This window comes from Oncorhynchus gorbuscha, linkage group LG13 (genome assembly GCF_021184085.1).
Source record: "Oncorhynchus gorbuscha isolate QuinsamMale2020 ecotype Even-year linkage group LG13, OgorEven_v1.0, whole genome shotgun sequence".
In the NCBI taxonomy this organism is placed as follows: domain Eukaryota; kingdom Metazoa; phylum Chordata; class Actinopteri; order Salmoniformes; family Salmonidae; genus Oncorhynchus; species Oncorhynchus gorbuscha.
The window spans coordinates 94,142,280-94,160,689 of record NC_060185.1 but is presented as its reverse complement, the minus strand read 5'-3'; the positions used below and the strand labels follow the sequence as shown (position 1 = coordinate 94,160,689).

The 18,410-nt window shown below is 48.6% G+C and overlaps 1 protein-coding gene across 3 annotated transcripts in view; it reads left to right on the top strand.

Moving 5' to 3' along the window:
* Positions 1–18,410, top strand: part of LOC123993749 (probable E3 ubiquitin-protein ligase MID2) — a 265,189-nt gene that overhangs the window by 241,016 nt on the left and 5,763 nt on the right. For all 3 annotated transcript variants that reach the window (XM_046296202.1, XM_046296201.1, XM_046296203.1), the window contains one exon: positions 2,433–2,594. In XM_046296202.1, coding sequence (XP_046152158.1) covers positions 2,433–2,594 — 162 coding nt within the window. The remainder of the gene's footprint in view (positions 1–2,432; positions 2,595–18,410) is intronic.

Genomic DNA, 18,410 nt, shown 5'->3' with positions numbered 1-18,410 from the left:
GGTGTTGTGTTATAAGTCACATAGTGGTGTTGTTGTGTTATAAGTCACATAGTGATGTTGTGTTATAAGTCACATAGTGATGTTGTGTTATAAGTCACATAGTGATGTTGTGTTATAAGTCACATAGTGATGTTGTGTTATAAGTCATATAGTGATGTTGTGTTATAAGTCACATAGTGGTGTTGTTGTGTTATAAGTCACATGGTGATGTTGTGTTATAAGTCACATAGTGGTGTTGTTGTGTTATAAGTCACATGGTGATGTTGTGTTATAAGTCACATAGTGGTGTTGTGTTATAAGTCACATAGTGGTGTTGTTGTGTTACAAGTCACATAGTGATGTTGTGTTATAAGTCACATAGTGATGTTGTGTTATAAGTCACATAGTGATGTTGTGTTATAAGTCACATAGTGATGTTGTGTTTTAAGTCACATAGTGATGTTGTGTTATAAGTCACATAGTGGTGATGTTGTTGTGTTATAAGTCACATAGTGATGTTGTGTTATAAGTCACATAGTGATGTTGTTGTGTTATAAGTCACATAGTGGTGATGTTGTGTTATAAGTCACATAGTGGTGATATTATGTTATCAGTCATATAGTGATGGAGTGTTATAAGTCAGCCTTGTTGTTGGAACAGGGAGTGTTATAAGTCAGCCTTGTTGTTGGAACAGGGAGTGTTATAAGTCAGCCTTGTTGTTGGAACAGGGAGTGTTATAAGTCAGCCTTGTTGTTGGAACAGGGAGTGTGAATAAGTCAGTCTTGTTGTTGGAACAGGGAGTGTTATAAGTCAGTCTTGTTAACTTGTCAGGTCTGTATCTCCAGGTCTCTATAACAGTCTGTATCTCTAGGTCTCTATAACAGTCTGTATCTACAGGTCTCTATAACAGTCTGTATCTCTAGGTCTCTATAACAGTCTGTATCTCTAGGTCTCTATAACAGTCTGTATCTCTAGGTCTCTATAACAGTCTGTCTGTATAACAGTCTGTAGGTCTCTATAACAGTCTGTATCTCTAGGTCTCTATAACAGTCTGTATCTCTAGGTCTCTATAACAGTCAGTTTGTATCTCTAGGTCTCTATAACAGTCTGTATATCTCTAGGTCTCTATAACAGTCTGTATCTCTAGGTCTCTATAACAGCCTGTATCTCTCTAGGTCTCTATAACAGTCTGTATCTCTAGGTCTCTATAACAGTCTGTATCTCTAGGTCTCTATAACAGTCTGTATCTCTCTCTAGGTCTCTATAACAGTCTGTATCTCTAGGTCTCTATAACAGTCTGTATCTATAACAGTAGGTCTCTATAACAGTCTGTATCTCTAGGTCTCTATAACAGTCTGTATCTCTAGGTCTCTATAACAGTCTGTATCTCTAGGTCTCTATAACAGTCTAGGTCTCTATAACAGTCTGTCTGTATAACAGTCTAGGTCTCTATAACAGTCTGTATCTCTAGGTCTCTATAACAGTCTGTATCTCTAGGTCTCTATAACAGTCTGTATCTACAGGTCTCTATAACAGTCTGTATCTCTAGGTCTCTATAACAGTCTGTATCTCTAGGTCTCTATAACAGTCTGTATCTCTAGGTCTCTATAACAGTCTGTATCTCTAGGTCTCTATAACAGTCTGTATTTCTAGGTCTCTATAACAGTCTGTATCTCTAGGTCTCTATAACAGTCTGTATCTCTAGGTCTCTATAACAGTCTGTATCTCCAGGTCTCTATAACAGTTTGTATCTCTAGGTCTCTATAACAGCCTGTATCTCTCCAGGTCCCTAACAGTCTGTATCTCTAGGTCTCTATAACAGTCTGTATCTATTGGTCTCTATAACAGCCTGTATCTCTCTCTAGGTCTCTATAACAGTCTGTATCTCTAGGTCTCTATAACAGTCTGTATCTCTATGTCTCTATAACAGTCTGTATCTCTAGGTCTCTATAACAGTCTGTATCTACAGGTCTCTATAACAGTCTGTATCTCTAGGTCTCTATAACAGTCTGTATCTCTAGGTCTCTATAACAGTCTGTATCTCTAGGTCTCTATAACAGTCTGTATCTACAGGTCTCTATAACAGTCTGTATCTCTAGGTCTCTATAACAGTCTGTATCTCTAGGTCTCTATAACAGTCTGTATCTCTAGGTCTCTATAACAGTCTGTATCTCTCTCTAGGTCTCTATAACAGTCTGTATCTCTAGGTCTGTATAACAGTCTGTATCTCTAGGTCTCTATAACAGTCTGTATCTCTAGGTCTCTATAACAGTCTGTATCTCTACATCTCTATAACAGTCTGTATCTCTCTCCAGGTCTGTATAACAGTCTGTATCTCTCTCTAGGTCTCTATAACAGTCTGTATCTCTAGGTCTGTATAACAGTCTGTATCTCTAGGTCTCTATAACAGTCTGTATCTCTACGTCTCTATAACAGTCTGCATCTCTCTCCAGGTCTGTATAACAGTGTGGACAGTTGGATGATTGTCCCCAACATCAAGCAGAACCACTACACGGTGCACGGCCTGCAGAGTGGAACACGTTATGTCTTCTTTGTCAAGGCCATCAACCAGGCAGGCAGCCGCAACAGCGACCCAGCCCGCCTCAAAACCAACAGTAAGTCCCCCAGTCCTCTGTCCCTTCAGCCCGCCTCAAAACCAACAGTAAGTCCCCCAGTCCTCTGTCCCTTCAGCCCGCCTCAAAACCAACAGTAAGTCCCCCAGTCCTCTGTCCCTTCAGCCCGCCTCAAAACCAACAGTAAGTCCCCCAGTCCTCTGTCCCTTCAGCCCGCCTCAAAACCAACAGTAAGTCCCCCAGTCCTCTGTTCCTTCAGCCCGCCTTAAAACCAACAGTAAGTCCTCTGTTCCTTCATCCCGCCTTAAAACCAACAGTAAGTCCCCCAGTCCTCTGGTCCCTTCAGCCCGCCTCAAAACCAACAGTAAGTCCTCTGGTCCCTTCAGCCCGCCTCAAACCCAACAGTAAGTCCTCTGGTCCCTTCAGCCCGCCTCAAAACCAACATTAAGTCCTCTGGTCCCTTCAGCCCGCCTCAAAACCAACAGTAAGTCCCCCAGTCCTCTGTCCCTTCAGCCCGCCTCAAAACCAACAGTAAGTCCCCCAGTCCTCTGTCCCTTCAGCCCGCCTCAAAACCAACAGTAAGTCCCCCCCAGTCCTCAAAACCAACAGTGTCCCTTCAGCCCGCCTCAAAACCAACAGTAAGTCCCCCAGTCCTCTGTCCCTTCAGCCCGCCTCAAAACCAACAGTAAGTCCCCCAGTCCTCTGTCCCTTCAGCCCGCCTCAAAACCAACAGTAAGTCCCCCAGTCCTCTGTCCCTTCAGCCCGCCTCAAAACCAACAGTAAGTCAGTCCCCCAGTCCTCTGTCCCTTCAGTCAGTAAGTCCCCCAGTCCTCTGTCCCTTCAAAACCAACAGTAAGTCCCCCAGTCCTCTGTCCCTTCAGCCCGCCTCAAAACCAACAGTAAGTCCCCCAGTCCTCTGGTCCCTTCAGCCCGCCTCAAAACCAACAGTAAGTCCCCCAGTCCTCTGTCCCTTCAGCCCGCCTCAAAACCAACAGTAAGTCCCCCAGTCCTCTGTCCCTTCAGCCCGCCTCAAAACCAACAGTAAGTCCCCCAGTCCTCTGTCCCTTCAGCCCGCCTCAAAACCAACAGTAAGTCCCCCAGTCCTCTGGTCCCTTCAGCCCGCCTCAAAACCAACAGTAAGTCCCCCAGTCCTCTGTCCCTTCAGCCCGCCTCAAAACCAACAGTAAGTCCCCCAGTCCTCTGGTCCCTTCAGCCCGCCTCAAAACCAACAGTAAGTCCCCCCAGTCCTCTGTAGCCCGCCTCAAAACCAACAGTAAGTCCCCCAGTCCTCTGTCCCTTCAGCCCGCCTCAAAACCAACAGTAAGTCCCCCAGTCCTCTGTCCCTTCAGCCCGCCTCAAAACCAACAGTAAGTCCCCCAGTCCTCTGGTCCCTTCAGCCCGCCTCAAAACCAACAGTAAGTCCCCCAGTCCTCTTGTCCCTTTAGCCCGCCTCAAAACCAACAGTAAGTCCCCCAGTCCTCTGTCCCTTCAGCCCGCCTCAAAACCAACAGTAAGTCCCCCAGTCCTCTGTCCCTTCAGCCCGCCTCAAAACCAACAGTAAGTCCCCCAGTCCTCTTGTCCCTTTAGCCCGCCTCAAAACCAACAGTAAGTCCCCCAGTCCTCTGTCCCTTCAGCCCGCCTCAAAACCAACAGTAAGTCCCCCAGTCCTCTGTCCCTTCAGCCCGCCTCAAAACCAACAGTAAAGTCCAAAACCAACAGTAAGTCCCCCAGTCTGTCCCTTCAGCCCGACCTCAAAACCAACAGTAAGTCCCCCAGTCCTCTGTCCCTTCAGCCCGCCTCAAAACCAACAGTAAGTCCCCCAGCCCTGTGGTCGTGCCATACCCCCCAGGCTCCCGGCCCTCTAGACCCTGCCTTCCCAGTTGCTTGGCCCAGCCCGAGGCTCTGATCTCTGGGTAGACACACTGGCCCCCCGTCTCTAATTAGACCAGTGGTGGAAAAAGTACCCCATTTTCATACTTGAGCAAAAATACTACTTGAAATATCATACTTGAGCAAAATACTACTTGAGTCTAAAAGTAGTTGGTTTTAAATATACTTAAGTATCAACAGTAAAAGTACAAATAATTTAAAATGCATTATGTTAAAAGCAAACCAGGCATTTGGAATGACGAGGAATGTTCTTTTGATAAGTGTGTGAATTGGACCATTTTCTGTCCTGCTAAGCATTTAAAATGTAACGAGTACTTTTGGGTGTCAGGAAAAATGTACGGAGTAAAAAGTACATTATTTTCTTAAGGAATGTCGTGAAGTAAAAGTAAAAGTTGTCAAAAACATAAATAGTAAATTAAAGTAAAGTACAGATACCCAAAAAAACTACTTTAGTAATACTTTAATGTATTTTTACTTAAGTACTTTACACCACTGAATTAGACCAGTTCTAACAGAAATTAGAGAACAGCCACTGGCTAGATATATGAGAGAAAAGGCTTTATTGGTATGCAATACTTGGACCGACACCACCCAACCAGCGATAATGACTCCATTAGACCCATCACTCACTTTCCCTCCCTCCCTCCCTCCCTCCCTCCCTCCCTCCCTCCCTCCCTCCCTCCCTCCCTCCCTCTCTCTCTCTCTCCCTCTCTCTCGCTTGCCCTCTCTCTCTCGTTCTCCCTCCCTTTCTCTTTCTCTCTCTCCCTCCCTCTCTCTCTACCCTCCTTCTCACCCTCCCTCCCTCCTGATCACACGGTAAGTTGGCTAATGTCATGATTTCTCCCTCCTCACACCTCTACAGCCCTGCCTGTCTGCCTCTCTCTCGCTCAGGGCTTCAATTACTTACAAATGCCCCTGTTACAGCCGGATAGGCGCTGACAGCATTCAAATGGATTATTGCATCAGAGAGGCTATGGAGTCACCCGTGGGGAGGTTTAGAGGTGAAACACAGGGTATCTGTAGCTAGCAGTGAGTTAGCTTGTCTTCCCTTTCTCATTCCTCCTTCCCTTTCTCATCCCTCCTTCCCTCTCTCATCCCTCCTTCCCTCTCTCATCCCTCTATTCTCTGTCGGTGGAGCCGTAGGCTGCCAGATGTTTATCACTGGGCACAGCAGCTAGGCTAAGCTCACACACACACACACTGTCTCGCTGTTTCTCCCGTCATGGTGCCTACTGGCCGGCACCTGCAGCATCAGCATCAGCATCAGCCAAGTTGTGGCATGCAGTCCTCTGTCTCTCCTCTCTCCTCCTCTCCTATCCTCTCCCCTTCTCTCCTCTCTCCTCCTCTCCTGTCCTCTCCCCTTCTCTCCTCTCTCCTTCTCTCCTATCCTCTCCCCTTCTATCCTCTCTCCTTCTCTCCTGTCCTCTCTCCTTCTCTCCTGTCCTCTTCCCTTCTCTCCTCTCTCCTCCTCTCCTATCCTCTCCCCTTCTCTCCTGTCCTCTCCCCTTCTCTCCTCTCTCCTCCTCTCCTGTCCCCTCCCCTTCTCTCCTCTCTCCTCCTCTCTTATCCTCTCCCCTTCTCTCCTCCTCTCCTATCCTCTCCCCTTCTCTCCTCCTCTCCTGTCCCCTCCCCTTCTCTCCTCCTCTCCTATCCTCTCTCCTTCTCTCCTCCTCTCCTCCTCTCCTATCCTCTCCCCTTCTCTCCTCTCCCCTTCTCTCCTCCTCTCCTCTCCTATACTCTCCCCTTCTCTCCTCCTCTCCTGTCCCCTCCCCTTCTCTCCTCCTCTCCTATCCTCTCCCCTTCTCTCCTCCTCCCCTGTCCCCTCCCCTTCTCTCTTCCTCTCCTATCCTCTCCCCTTCTCTCCTCTCTCCTCTCATGTCCCCTCCCATTCTCTCCTCCTCTCCTATCCTCTCCCCTTCTCTCCTCCTCTCCTGTCCCCTCCCCTTCTCTCCTCCTCTCCTATCCTCTTCCCTTCTCTCCTCTCTCCTCCTCTCCTGTCCCATCCCCTTCTGCCCTCTCTCCGCTCGTGTCCCCTCCCCTCCTCTCTCTTCCTTTCCTCTCTCCTCATCTCCTGTCTTCTTCTCTCCTCTCTCCTCCTTTCTCATCTCCTCCTCTCTCTTCCTCTTCTCTTCTATTTCCTCTCTTCCTCACCCCTCCTCCCGACCCCTCCCCTCTCCTCTTGTACCAACTGAGCCACTACACTCCCACTCACTGTCATTCATTCCCTTTAGATATATAGAGATGAATAGATCTGTATAGCAGCATGTCCTCCCCCTCTAACTCTCAGGTTTATCCTCTTCATTATTGGAATCAGCCAGCTAGCATAATAACACAACAGAACCTGTAGATGCACCAAAGGGTAGCTCTCCCTCTCCCTCTCTCTCTCTCTCTCTCTCTCTCTCTCTCTCTCTCTCTCTCTCTCTCACTGTCTCTCTCGCTCTCTCTCTCTCACTCTCTCTCTCTCTCTCTCTCTCTCTCTGTCTCTCTCTCTCTCTGTCTGTCTCTCTCTCTCTCTCTCTCTGTCTCTCTCTCTCTCTCTCTCTCTCTCTCTGGAAGGTGAACCTTCACCTCAGTCTGAGGTCCTGAGTGCTCTGGAGCAGGTTTTTATCACGGATCTCTCTGTAATTTAGTTTCCCAGTCCCTGCTTCTGAAAAACATCCCCACAGAATGACGCTGTCACCACCATGCTTCACCATAGGGATGGTGCCAGGTTCCCTCCAGACATGATGCTTGGCATCCAGGCCAAAGAGTTCATGGTTTCATCAGACCAGAGAATCTTGTTTCTCGTGGTCTGAGAGTCCTTAAGGTGCCTTTTGGCAAACTCCCAGCAGGCTGCCATGTGCCTTTTACTGAGGAGTGGCTTCCATTGGGCCACTCTACCATAAAGGCCTGATTGGTGGAGTGATGCAGAGATGGTTCTCCTTCTGGAAGGTTCTCCCATCTCCAGAGCTCTGTCAGAATGTAACGGTTTTCTAGGTGTGGTGAAGGAGAGTCGGACCAAAACGCAGCGTGTAGATTACGATTCATGTTTAATGAAAAAACACACGTAAACACGAATCAATACAAAAACAATAAACGTAATGAAAACTGAAACAGCCTAAACTGGTGCAAACTAACACTAGACAGTAACAAGGACACTAAGGACAATCACCCACAAAACAACCAAAGAACATGGCTGCCTAAATATGGTTCCCAATCAGAGACAACGATAAACACCTGACTCTGATTGAGAACCACTCCAGACAGCCATAGACTCTGCTAGATCACCCCACTAGCTACAATCCCACTATATACCAAAACCCCAAGACAAAACACACCACAATACAAAAACCCCATGCCACACCCTCGCCTGACCCAATACATAAAGATAAACACAAAATACTTCGACCAGATCGTGACACAGAATGACCATCGGTTTCATGGTCACCTCCCTGACCAAGGCACTTCTCCCCCAATTGCTCAGTTTGGCCAGGTAGCCAGCTCTAGGAAGAGTCTTGGTGGTTCCAAACGTCTTCCATTTAGGAATGATGGAGGCCCCTGTGTTCTTGGGGACTTTCAATGTTACAGACATGTTTGGTAGCCTTCTCCAGATCTGTGCCTCGACACAATCCTGTCTCGGAGCTCTACGGACAATTCCTTCGACCTCATGGCTTGGTTTTTGCTCTGACCATGCACTGTCAACTGTGGAACCTTATATAGACAGGTGTGTGCTTTTCCAAATTCTGTCCAATCAATTGAATTTATCACAGGTGGACTCCAATCAAGTTGTAGAAACATCTCAAGGATGATCAATGGAAACAGGATGCACCTGAGCTCAATTTTGAGTCTCATCGCAAAGAGACTGAATACGTATGTAAATAAGCTATTTCTGTTTTTATTTTTTATGTCTGAAAACCTGTTTTCGCTTTGTCATTTTGAGGTAATGTGTGTAGATTAATGAGGGGAACATTTTTATTTAAACAATTTTAGAGTAATGTGAAAACAGTCAAGGGGTCTGAACACTTTCCAAATGCTCTGTAGGTATAGTTTTTTGTTTGATCTAGGGCAACTGTGTTTATATTTTGTGGTCCTGGCAACTGGACCCCTTTTCTCTGGAATTAGTATACACAGAAGAAGCTCTACACTAGCATGTCGTAGAGGTGGAGAGAAAATGAGTCACGACAACAACAACAACAACAATCAAAAGACATTCATGGTGTTTGGGTTGGATGTGTTTGGTTGGTCCCCCTCCTCAAGCACACAGCGAGCAGCCATTGAGATGAAGCACCGAAGCTTTTAAGTACCACAGGATGAGTTTTACTGAAAGCCTGAAACCTCAGCAGTCAGTTTTTTTGGGGGGTTGTTGTCATATTTTTTTCATTCAACTCGACGAGAAGCGGCTTGGAGATTTCAGCTTTAGCTTTAGTCACATTTCAGCCTTGCTTGCAAAACACGTTTCACAAATAACGGGGACTTGTAACGTGAAACCCAAAACTTCCTCCCCTCAAAAAAACACTGAAATAAATTAGAACATTAATACTGTACTCTGGATGGGTAAACTGTACATAGAACGAGCTGTTATCTACACTATTACACAGGAATCATTTAAGACAGCAAGCTGTTATCTACACTATTACATAGGAATCATTTAAGACACCAAGCTGTTATCTACACTATTACACAGGAATCATTTAAGACAGCAAGCTGTTATCTACACTATTACACAGGAATAATTTAAGATACCAAGCTGTTATCTACACTATTACACAGGAATCATTTAAGACACCAAGCTGTTATCTACACTATTACACAGGAATCATTTAAGACACCAAGCTGTTATCTACACTATTACACAGGAATCATTTAAGACACCAAGCTGTTATCTACACTATTACACAGGAATCATTTAAGATACCAAGCTGTTATCTACACTATTACACAGGAACACAGGAATAATTTAAGATACCAAGCTGTTATCTACACTATTACACAGGAATCATTTAAGACACCAAGCTGTTATCTACACTATTACACAGGAATAATTTAAGATACCAAGCTGTTATCTACACTATTACACAGGAATAATTTAAGATACCAAGCTGTTATCTACACTATTACACAGGAATCATTTAAGACACCAAGCTGTTATCTACACTATTACACAGGAATCATTTAAGACACCAAGCTGTTATCTACACTATTACACAGGAATCATTTAAGACACCAAGCTGTTATCTACACTATTACACAGGAATCATTTAAGACACCAAGCTGTTATCTACACTATTACACAGGAATAATTTAAGACACCAAGCTGTTATCTACACTATTACACAGGAATAATTTAAGATACCAAGCTGTTATCTACACTATTACACAGGAATCATTTAAGACACCAAGCTGTTATCTACACTATTACACAGGAATCATTTAAGACACCAAGCTGTTATCTACACTATTACACAGGAATCATTTAAGACAGCAAGCTGTTATCTACACTATTACACAGGAATCATTTAAGATAGCAAGCTGTTATCTACACTATTACACAGGAATCATTTAAGACACCAAGCTGTTATCTACACTATTACACAGGAATAATTTAAGACACCAAGCTGTTATCTACACTATTACACAGGAATCATTTAAGATACCAAGCTGTTATCTACACTATTACACAGGAATCATTTAAGACACCAAGCTGTTATCTACACTATTACACAGGAATAATTTAAGATACCAAGCTGTTATCTACACTATTACACAGGAATCATTTAAGACACCAAGCTGTTATCTACACTATTACACAGGAATCATTTAAGATAGCAAGCTGTTATCTACACTATTACACAGGAATCATTTAAGACACCAAGCTGTTATCTACACTATTACACAGGAATCATTTAAGAGCTGTTATCTACACTATTACAAGAATAATTTGTTATCTACACTATTACACAGGAATAATTTAAGACACCAAGCTGTTATCTACACTATTACACAGGAATAATTTAAGATAGCAAGCTGTTATCTACACTATTACACAGGAATCATTTAAGACTATTAGACAAATATAATTACTTGTTCTTAAAAAGGTCTTGACTTCACATTGACATGTTTATTCATGTTCATACATGAATAATACTGGTGGATGGAGGGTAGAAGAGGAGATGGAGGGTAGAAGAGGAGATGGAGGGTAGAAGAGGAGATGGAGGGTAGAAGAGGAGATGGAGGGTAGAAGAGGAGATGGAGGGTAGAAGAGGAGATGGAGGGTAGAAGAGGAGATGGAGGGTAGAAGAGGAGATGGAGGGTAGAAGAGGAGATGGAGGGTAGAAGAGGAGATGGAGGGTAGAGATGGAGGAGATGGAGGGATGGAGGGTAGAAGAGGAGATGGAGGGTAGAAGAGGAGATGGAGGGTAGAAGAGGAGATGGAGGGTAGAAGAGAGAGATGGAGGGTAGAAGAGGAGATGGAGGGTAGAAGAGGAGATGGAGGGTAGAGGAGATGGAGGAGATGGAGGGTAGAAGAGGAGATGGAGGGTAGAAGAGGAGATGGAGGGAGATAGAAGGAGGAGATGGAGGGTAGAAGAGGAGATGGAGGATATATGGAAGAGGAGATGGAGGGTAGAAGATGGAGATGGAGGAGATGGAGGAAGAAGAGGAGATGGAGGGTAGAAGAGGAGATGGAGGGTGGAGATGGAAGAGGAGATGGAGGGTAGAAGAGGAGATGGAGGGTAGAAGGTAGAGAGGAGAGGAGATGGAGGGTAGAAGAGGAGATGGAGGGTAGAAGAGGAGATGGAGGGTAGAAGAGGAGATGGAGGGTAGAAGAGGAGATGGAGGGTAGAAGAGGAGATGGAGGATATAGAGGAGATGGAGGGAGAGGAGATGGAGGGTAGAAGAGGAGATGGAGGGTAGAAGAGGAGATGGAGGGATGGAGGGTAGAAGAGGAGATGGAGGGTAGAAGAGGAGATGGAGGGTAGAAGAGGAGATGGAGGGTAGAAGGAGATGGAGGGTAGAAGAGGAGATGGAGGGTGGAGGAAGAGGAGATGGAGGGTAGAAGAGGAGATGGAGGGTAGAAGAGGAGATGGAGGGTAGAAGAGGAGATGGAGGGTAGAAGAGGAGATGGAGGGTAGAAGAGGAGATGGAGGGTAGAAGAGGAGATGGAGGGTAGAAGAGGAGATGGAGGGTAGAAGAGGAGATGGAGGGTAGAAGAGGAGATGGAGGGTAGAAGAGGAGATGGAGGGATATATAGGGAGGAGGAGATGGATGGAGGGTAGAAGAGGAGATGGAGGGTAGAAGAGGAGATGGAGGGTAGAAGAGGAGATGGAGGGGAGGAGGAGATGGAGGGTAGAAGAGGAGATGGAGGGATATATAGGGAGGAGGAGATGGAGGGTAGAAGAGGAGATGGAGGGTAGAAGAGGAGATGGAGGGATATATAGGGAGGAGGAGATGGAGGGTAGAAGAGGAGATGGAGGGATATATAGATGGAGGAGGAGATGGAGGGTAGAAGAGGAGAGAGGGAGGAGATGGAGGGTAGAGGAGGAGATGGAGGGTAGAGGAGGAGATGGAGGGAGGAGATGGAGGGGAGGAGATGGAGGGATATATAGGGAGGAGGAGATGGATGGAGGGTAGGATGGAGGGGAGGAGGAGATGGAGGATATATAGAAGAGGAGATGGAGGGATATATAGGGAGGAGGAGATGGAGAGGAGATGGATAGAAGAGGAGATGGAGGGTAGAAGAGGAGATGGAGGGATATAAGGGAGGAGATGGAGGGAGGAGGAGATGGAGGGTAGAGGAGGAGATGGAGGGTAGAGGAGAGGAGATGGAGGGTAGAAGAGGAGATGGAGGGATAGATAGGAGATGGAGGAGATGGAAGAGGAGGAGATGGAGGAGGAGATGGAGGGTAGAGAGGAGGAGATGGAGGGTAGAAGAGGAGATGGAGAAGAGGAGATGGAGGGATATATAGGGAGGAGGAGATGGAAGAGGAGGAGATGGAGGGTAGAAGAGGAGATGGAGGGTAGAAGAGGAGATGGAGGGTAGAAGAGGAGATGGAGGGATATATAGGGAGGAGGAGATGGAAGAGGAGGAGATGGAGGGTAGAAGAGGAGATGGAGGGATATATAGGGAGGAGGAGATGGAGGGTAGAGGAGGAGATGGAGGGTAGAAGAGGAGATGGAGGGATATATAGGGAGGAGGAGATGGAAGAGGAGGAGATGGAGGGTAGAAGAGGAGATGGAGGGTAGAGGAGGAGATGGAGGGTAGAGGAGGAGATGGAGGGATATATAGGGAGGAGGAGATGGAGGGATATATAGGGAGGAGGAGATGGAGGGTAGAGGAGGAGATGGAGGGATATATAGGGAGGAGGAGATGGAAGAGGAGGAGATGGAGGGTAGAGGAGGAGATGGAGGGTAGAAGAGGAGATGGAGGGAGATGGAGGGTAGGAGGAGATGGAGGGTAGAAGAGGAGATGGAGGGATATATAGGGAGGAGGAGATGGAAGAGGAGGAGATGGAGGGTAGAAGAGGAGATGGAGGGTAGAGGAGGAGATGGAGGGATAGAGGAGGAGATGGAGGGTAGAGGAGGAGATGGATAGAAGAGGGAGGAGATAGAAGAGGAGATGGATAGAGGAGATGGAGGGATGGATGGAGAGGAGATGGAGGGATATATGGAGGGAGGAGGAGATGGAGGGATATATAGGGAGGAGGAGATGGAGGGGAGGAGGAGATGGAGGGTAGAAGAGGAGATGGAGGGATATATAGGGAGGAGGAGATGGAGGGATATATAGGGAGGAGGAGATGGAGGGTAGAGGAGGAGATGGAGGGATATATAGGGAGGAGGAGATGGAGGGATATATAGGGAGGAGGAGATGGAGGGTAGAGGAGGAGATGGAGGGATATATAGGGAGGAGGAGATGGAAGAGGAGGAGATGGAGGGTAGAGGAGGAGATGGAGGGTAGAAGGGAGATGGAGGGTGGAGAGAGGAGATGGAGGGATATATAGGGAGGAGGAGGAGGAGGAGATGGAGGTAGATGGAGGGTAGAAGAGGAGATGGAGGGCAGGAGGAGATGGAGGGTAGATGGAGGGTAGAAGAGGAGATGGAGGGATATATGGAGGGAGGAGGAGATGGAGGGATATAGGGGAGGAGAGGAGATGGAGGGAGATATAGGGAGGAGGAGATGGAGGGTAGAGGAGGAGATGGAGGGATATAGGGGAGGAGATGGAGGGATATATAGGGAGGAGGAGATGGAGGAGATGGAGGGTAGAAGAGGAGATGGAGGGTAGAAGAGGAGAGATAGGAGGAGATGGAGGAGATAGAAGAGGAGATGGAGGGAGGATATGGAGGGAGGAGGAGATGGAGGAGAGGAGGAGAGGAGGAGATGGAGGGAGGAGATGGAGGGTAGAAGAGGAGATGGAGATAGATGGAGGAGGAGATGGAGGGATATATAGGGAGGAGGAGATGGAGATGGAGGGTAGAGGAGGAGATGGAGGGTAGAGAGGAGGAGGAGGAGATGGAGGGATATATAGGGAGGAAGAGGAGATGGAGGAGATGGATAGAAGAGGAGATGGAGGGAGGAGGAGATGGAGGGTAGAAGAGGAGATGGAGGGATATAAGAGGAGATGGGGATATATAGGGATGGAGGGATGGAAGAGAGAGAGGAGATGGAGATGGATAGATAGGATGGAGGAGATGGAGGGTAGAGGAGAGGAGATATATAGGGAGGAGGAGATGGAGGGATATAGGGTAGGAGGAGATGGAGGGTAGAAGAGGAGATGGAGGGATATAGAGATGGGAGGAGGAGATGGAGGGTAGAGAGAGGAGATGGAGGGTAGAAGAGGATGGATGGAGGGAGGGATATATAGGGAGGAGGGAGGAGGAGATGGAGGGTAGAGGAGGAGATGGAGGGTAGAAGAGGAGATGGAGAGGGAGGAGGAGATGGAGGGGAGAAGAGGAGATGGAGGGTAGAGGAGGAGATGGAGAGGATATATAGGGGGAGGAGGAGATGGAGGGTAGAAGAGGAGATGGGAGGGATATATATGGAGGAGGAGGAGATGGAGGATATGGAGGGTAGAAGAGGAGATGGAGGGTAGAAGAGGAGATGGAGGGTAGAGGAGGAGATGGAGGGATGGATAGAAGAGGAGATGGAGGGTAGAAGAGGAGAGGGAGGAGGAGATGGAGGGATGGTAGGAGGAGATGGAGGGATAGATGGAGGGAGGAGGAGATGGAGGGATATATAGATGGAAGAGGAGATGGGAGGGAGATGGAGGAGATGGAGGGTAGAAGAGGAGATGGAGGGATATATAGAGGAGGAGGAGGAGATGGAGGGTAGAAGAGGAGATGGAGGGAGATGGAGGGAGGAGGAGATGGAGGGTAGAAGAGGAGATGGGAGGAGATGGAGGGAGGAGGAGATGGAGGGTAGAGGAGGAGATGGAGGGATATATAGGGAGGAGGAGATGGAGGGTAGAAGAGGAGATGGAGGGAGATATAGGGAGGAGGAGATGGAGGGTAGAAGAGGAGGAGGAGATGAGGAGATGGGGATAGATAGGGAGGAGGAGATGGAAGAGGAGGAGATGGAGGGTAGAAGAGGAGATGGAGGGATATATAGGGAGGAGGAGATGGAGGGTAGAAGAGGAGATGGAGGATATATATAGGGAGGAGGAGATGGAGGGTAGAAGAGGAGATGGAGGGATAGAGAGGAGATGGAGATGGAGGGAGGAGGAGATGGAGGGTAAGAGGAGGAGATGGAGGGATATATAGGGAGAAGAGGAGATGGAGGGAGATGGAGGAGATGGAGGGTAGAAGAGGAGATGGAGGGATATATAGAGGAGATGGAGGGGAGAGATGAGATAGGGAGGAGGAGATGGAGGGTAGAAGAGGAGATGGAGGGTATATAGGGAGGAGGAGATGGATGGGGATATAGGGAGGAGGAGATGGAGGGTAGAGGAGGAGATGGAGGGATATAGAGGAGATGGAGGGTAGAGGAGATGGAGGGATAGAGGGAGGAGGAGATGGAGGGTAGAGGGAGGAGATGGAGGGTAGGAGGAGATGGAGGGGAAGGAGGAGAGGAGATGGAGGGAGAAGAGGGATGGAGGGAGGGAGGAGGAGATGGAGGAGATGGAGAGGAGGAGATGGAGGGAGATGGAGGGAGAGGAGATGGAGATGGAGGAGAGGAGGAGATGGAGGGTAGAGGAGATGGAGGGAGAGATGGAAGAAGAGGAGATGGAGGGTAGGAGGGATGGAGGGTAGAGGAGGAGATGGAGGGATATATAGGGAGGAGGAGATGGAGGAGGAGATGGAGGGTAGAGGAGGAGATGGAGGGGAAGAGGAGGAGATGGAGGGATGGAGGAGATGGAGAGAGGAGGAGATGGAGGGTAGAAGAGGAGATGGAGGGTAGAGGAGGAGATGGAGGGTATGGGAGGAGGAGATGGAAGAGGAGATGGAGGGTAGAAGAGGAGGAGATGGAGGGTAGAAGAGGAGATGGGATATAGGAGATGGAGGGAGGAGGAGATGGAGGGATATATAGGGGAGAGGAGATGGAGGGAGGAGAGGAGGAGATGGAGATGGGGAGGAGGAGATGGAGGGTAGAAGAGGAGATGGAGGGTAGAGGAGGAGATGGAGAGGAGATGGAGGGTAGAAGAGGAGATGGAGGGAGATGGAGGAGATGGAGGGATGGAGGGAGGAGGATGGATGGAGGAGATGGAGGGATATATAGGGAGGAGGAGATGGAAGAGGAGGAGATGGAGGGTAGAGAAGAGGAGGAGATGGAGGGATATATAGGGAGGAGGAGATGGAAGAGGAGGAGATGGAGGAGATGGATAGGGAGGAGGGAGGAGGAGGAGGAGATGGAGGGTAGAAGAGGAGATGGAGGGATATATAGGAGGGAGGAGGAGATGGAAGAGGAGGAGAGATGGAGATGGATATATAGGGAGGGAGGAGATGGAAGAGGAGGAGATGGAGGGTAGAAGAGGAGATGGAGGGATATATAGGGAGGAGGAGATGGAGGGTAGAGGAGGAGATGGAGGGATATATAGGGAGGAGGAGATGGAGGGTAGAGGAGGAGATGGAGGGATATATAGGGAGGAGGAGATGGAAGAGGAGGAGATGGAGGGTAGAAGAGGAGATGGAGGGATATATAAGGAGGAGGAGATGGAGGGTAGAAGAGGAGATGGAGGGATATATAGGGAGGAGGAGATGGAGGGTAGAAGAGGAGATGGAGGGATATATAGGGAGGAGGAGATGGAAGAGGAGGAGATGGAGGGTAGAAGAGGAGATGGAGGGATATATAGGGAGGAGGAGGAGGAGATGGAGGGTAGAAGAGGAGATGGAGGGATATATAGGGAGGAGGAGGAGGAGATGGAGGGTAGAAGGGAGGAGAGAGGAGGAGAGATGGAGGAGATGGAGGGATATAGGGAGGAGGAGATGGAAGAGGAGGAGATGGAGGGTAGAAGAGGAGATGGAGGGATATATAGGGAGGAGATGGAGGAGGAGATGGAGGGTAGAAGAGGAGATGGAGGGATATATAGGGAGGAGGGAGGAGGAGGAGATGGAGGGTAGATGGAGGAGATGGAGGGATGGAGGGTAGAAGAGGGAGGAGGGAGGAGGAGATGGATAGAGGGAGGAGGAGGAGGAGATGGAGGGATATATGGAGGGAGGAGGAGATGGAGAGAGGAGGAGATGGAGGGTAGAAGAGGAGATGGAGGGATATAGGGAGGAGGAGATGGGAGGAGGAGATGGAGGGTAGAAGAGGAGAGATGGAGGGATAGGGGAGGATAGAGGAGGAGATGGAGGGATAGAAGAGGAGATGGAGGGATGGAGGAGATGGATAGGGGGATGGGAGGAGATGGAGGGATATATAGGGAGGAGGAGATGGAAGAGGAGGAGATGGAGGGTAGAAGAGGAGATGGAGGGATGGAGGAGATATATGGAGGGGAGGAGGAGATGGAGGGATATATGGAGGGAGGAGGAGATGGATGGGGATATATAGAGGAGGAGAGAGAGGAGGAGATGGAGGGTAGAGGAGGAGATGGAGGGGAAGAGGATGGAGGGTAGAGGAGATGGAGGGATATATAGGGAGGAGGAGATGGAAGGGGAGGAGGAGATGGAGGAGATGGAGGGAGGAGGAGATGGAGGGTAGAAGAGGAGGAGATGGAGGAGATATAGGAGAGATGGGGAGGAGATGGAGAGTAGAGGAGGAGATGGAGGGATATATAGGGAGGAGGAGATGGAAGAGGAGGAGATGGAGGGTAGAGAGGAGATGGAGATGGAGGATGGAGGGATATAGGGAGGAGGAGATGGAAGAGGAGGAGATGGAGGGATGGAAGAGGAGGAGATGGAGGGGAGGAGATGGAGGGTGGAGATGGAAGAGAGGAGATGGAGATAGAGGAGGAGGAGGGAGATGGAGGGAGGAGGAGATGGAAGAGGAGGAGATGGAGGGTAGAAGAGGAGATGGAGGGATATATAGGGAGGAGGAGATGGAGAGGAGGAGATGGAGGGTAGAGGAGGATGGAGGGTAGGAGGAGATGGAAGAGGAGGAGATGGAGGGATATATAGGGAGGAGGAGATGGAGGGGAGGAGGAGATGGAGGGTAGAGGAGGAGATGGAGGGTAGAGGAGGAGATGGAGGGTAGAGGAGGAGATGGAATAGGAGGAGATGGAGGGTAGAAGAGAGATGGATGGAGATGGAGGGAAGAGGAGGAGATGGAGGGTAGGAGATGGAGGAGGAGGAGATGGAGGGTAGAGGAGGAGATGGAGGGAGGAGGGATGGAGGGATATGGAGGGAGGAGGAGATGGAGGGAGAAGAGGAGATGGAGGGATATATAGGGAGGAGGAGATGGAAGAGGAGGAGATGGAGGGTAGAAGAGGAGATGGAGGGAGGAGATGGAGGGAGGAGATGGGAGGGTAGAGGAGATGGAGGGATATAGGGAGGAGGAGATGGAGTAGAAGAGGAGATGGAGGGTAGGAGGAGATGGAGGGATATGGAGAGGAGGAGAGAGGA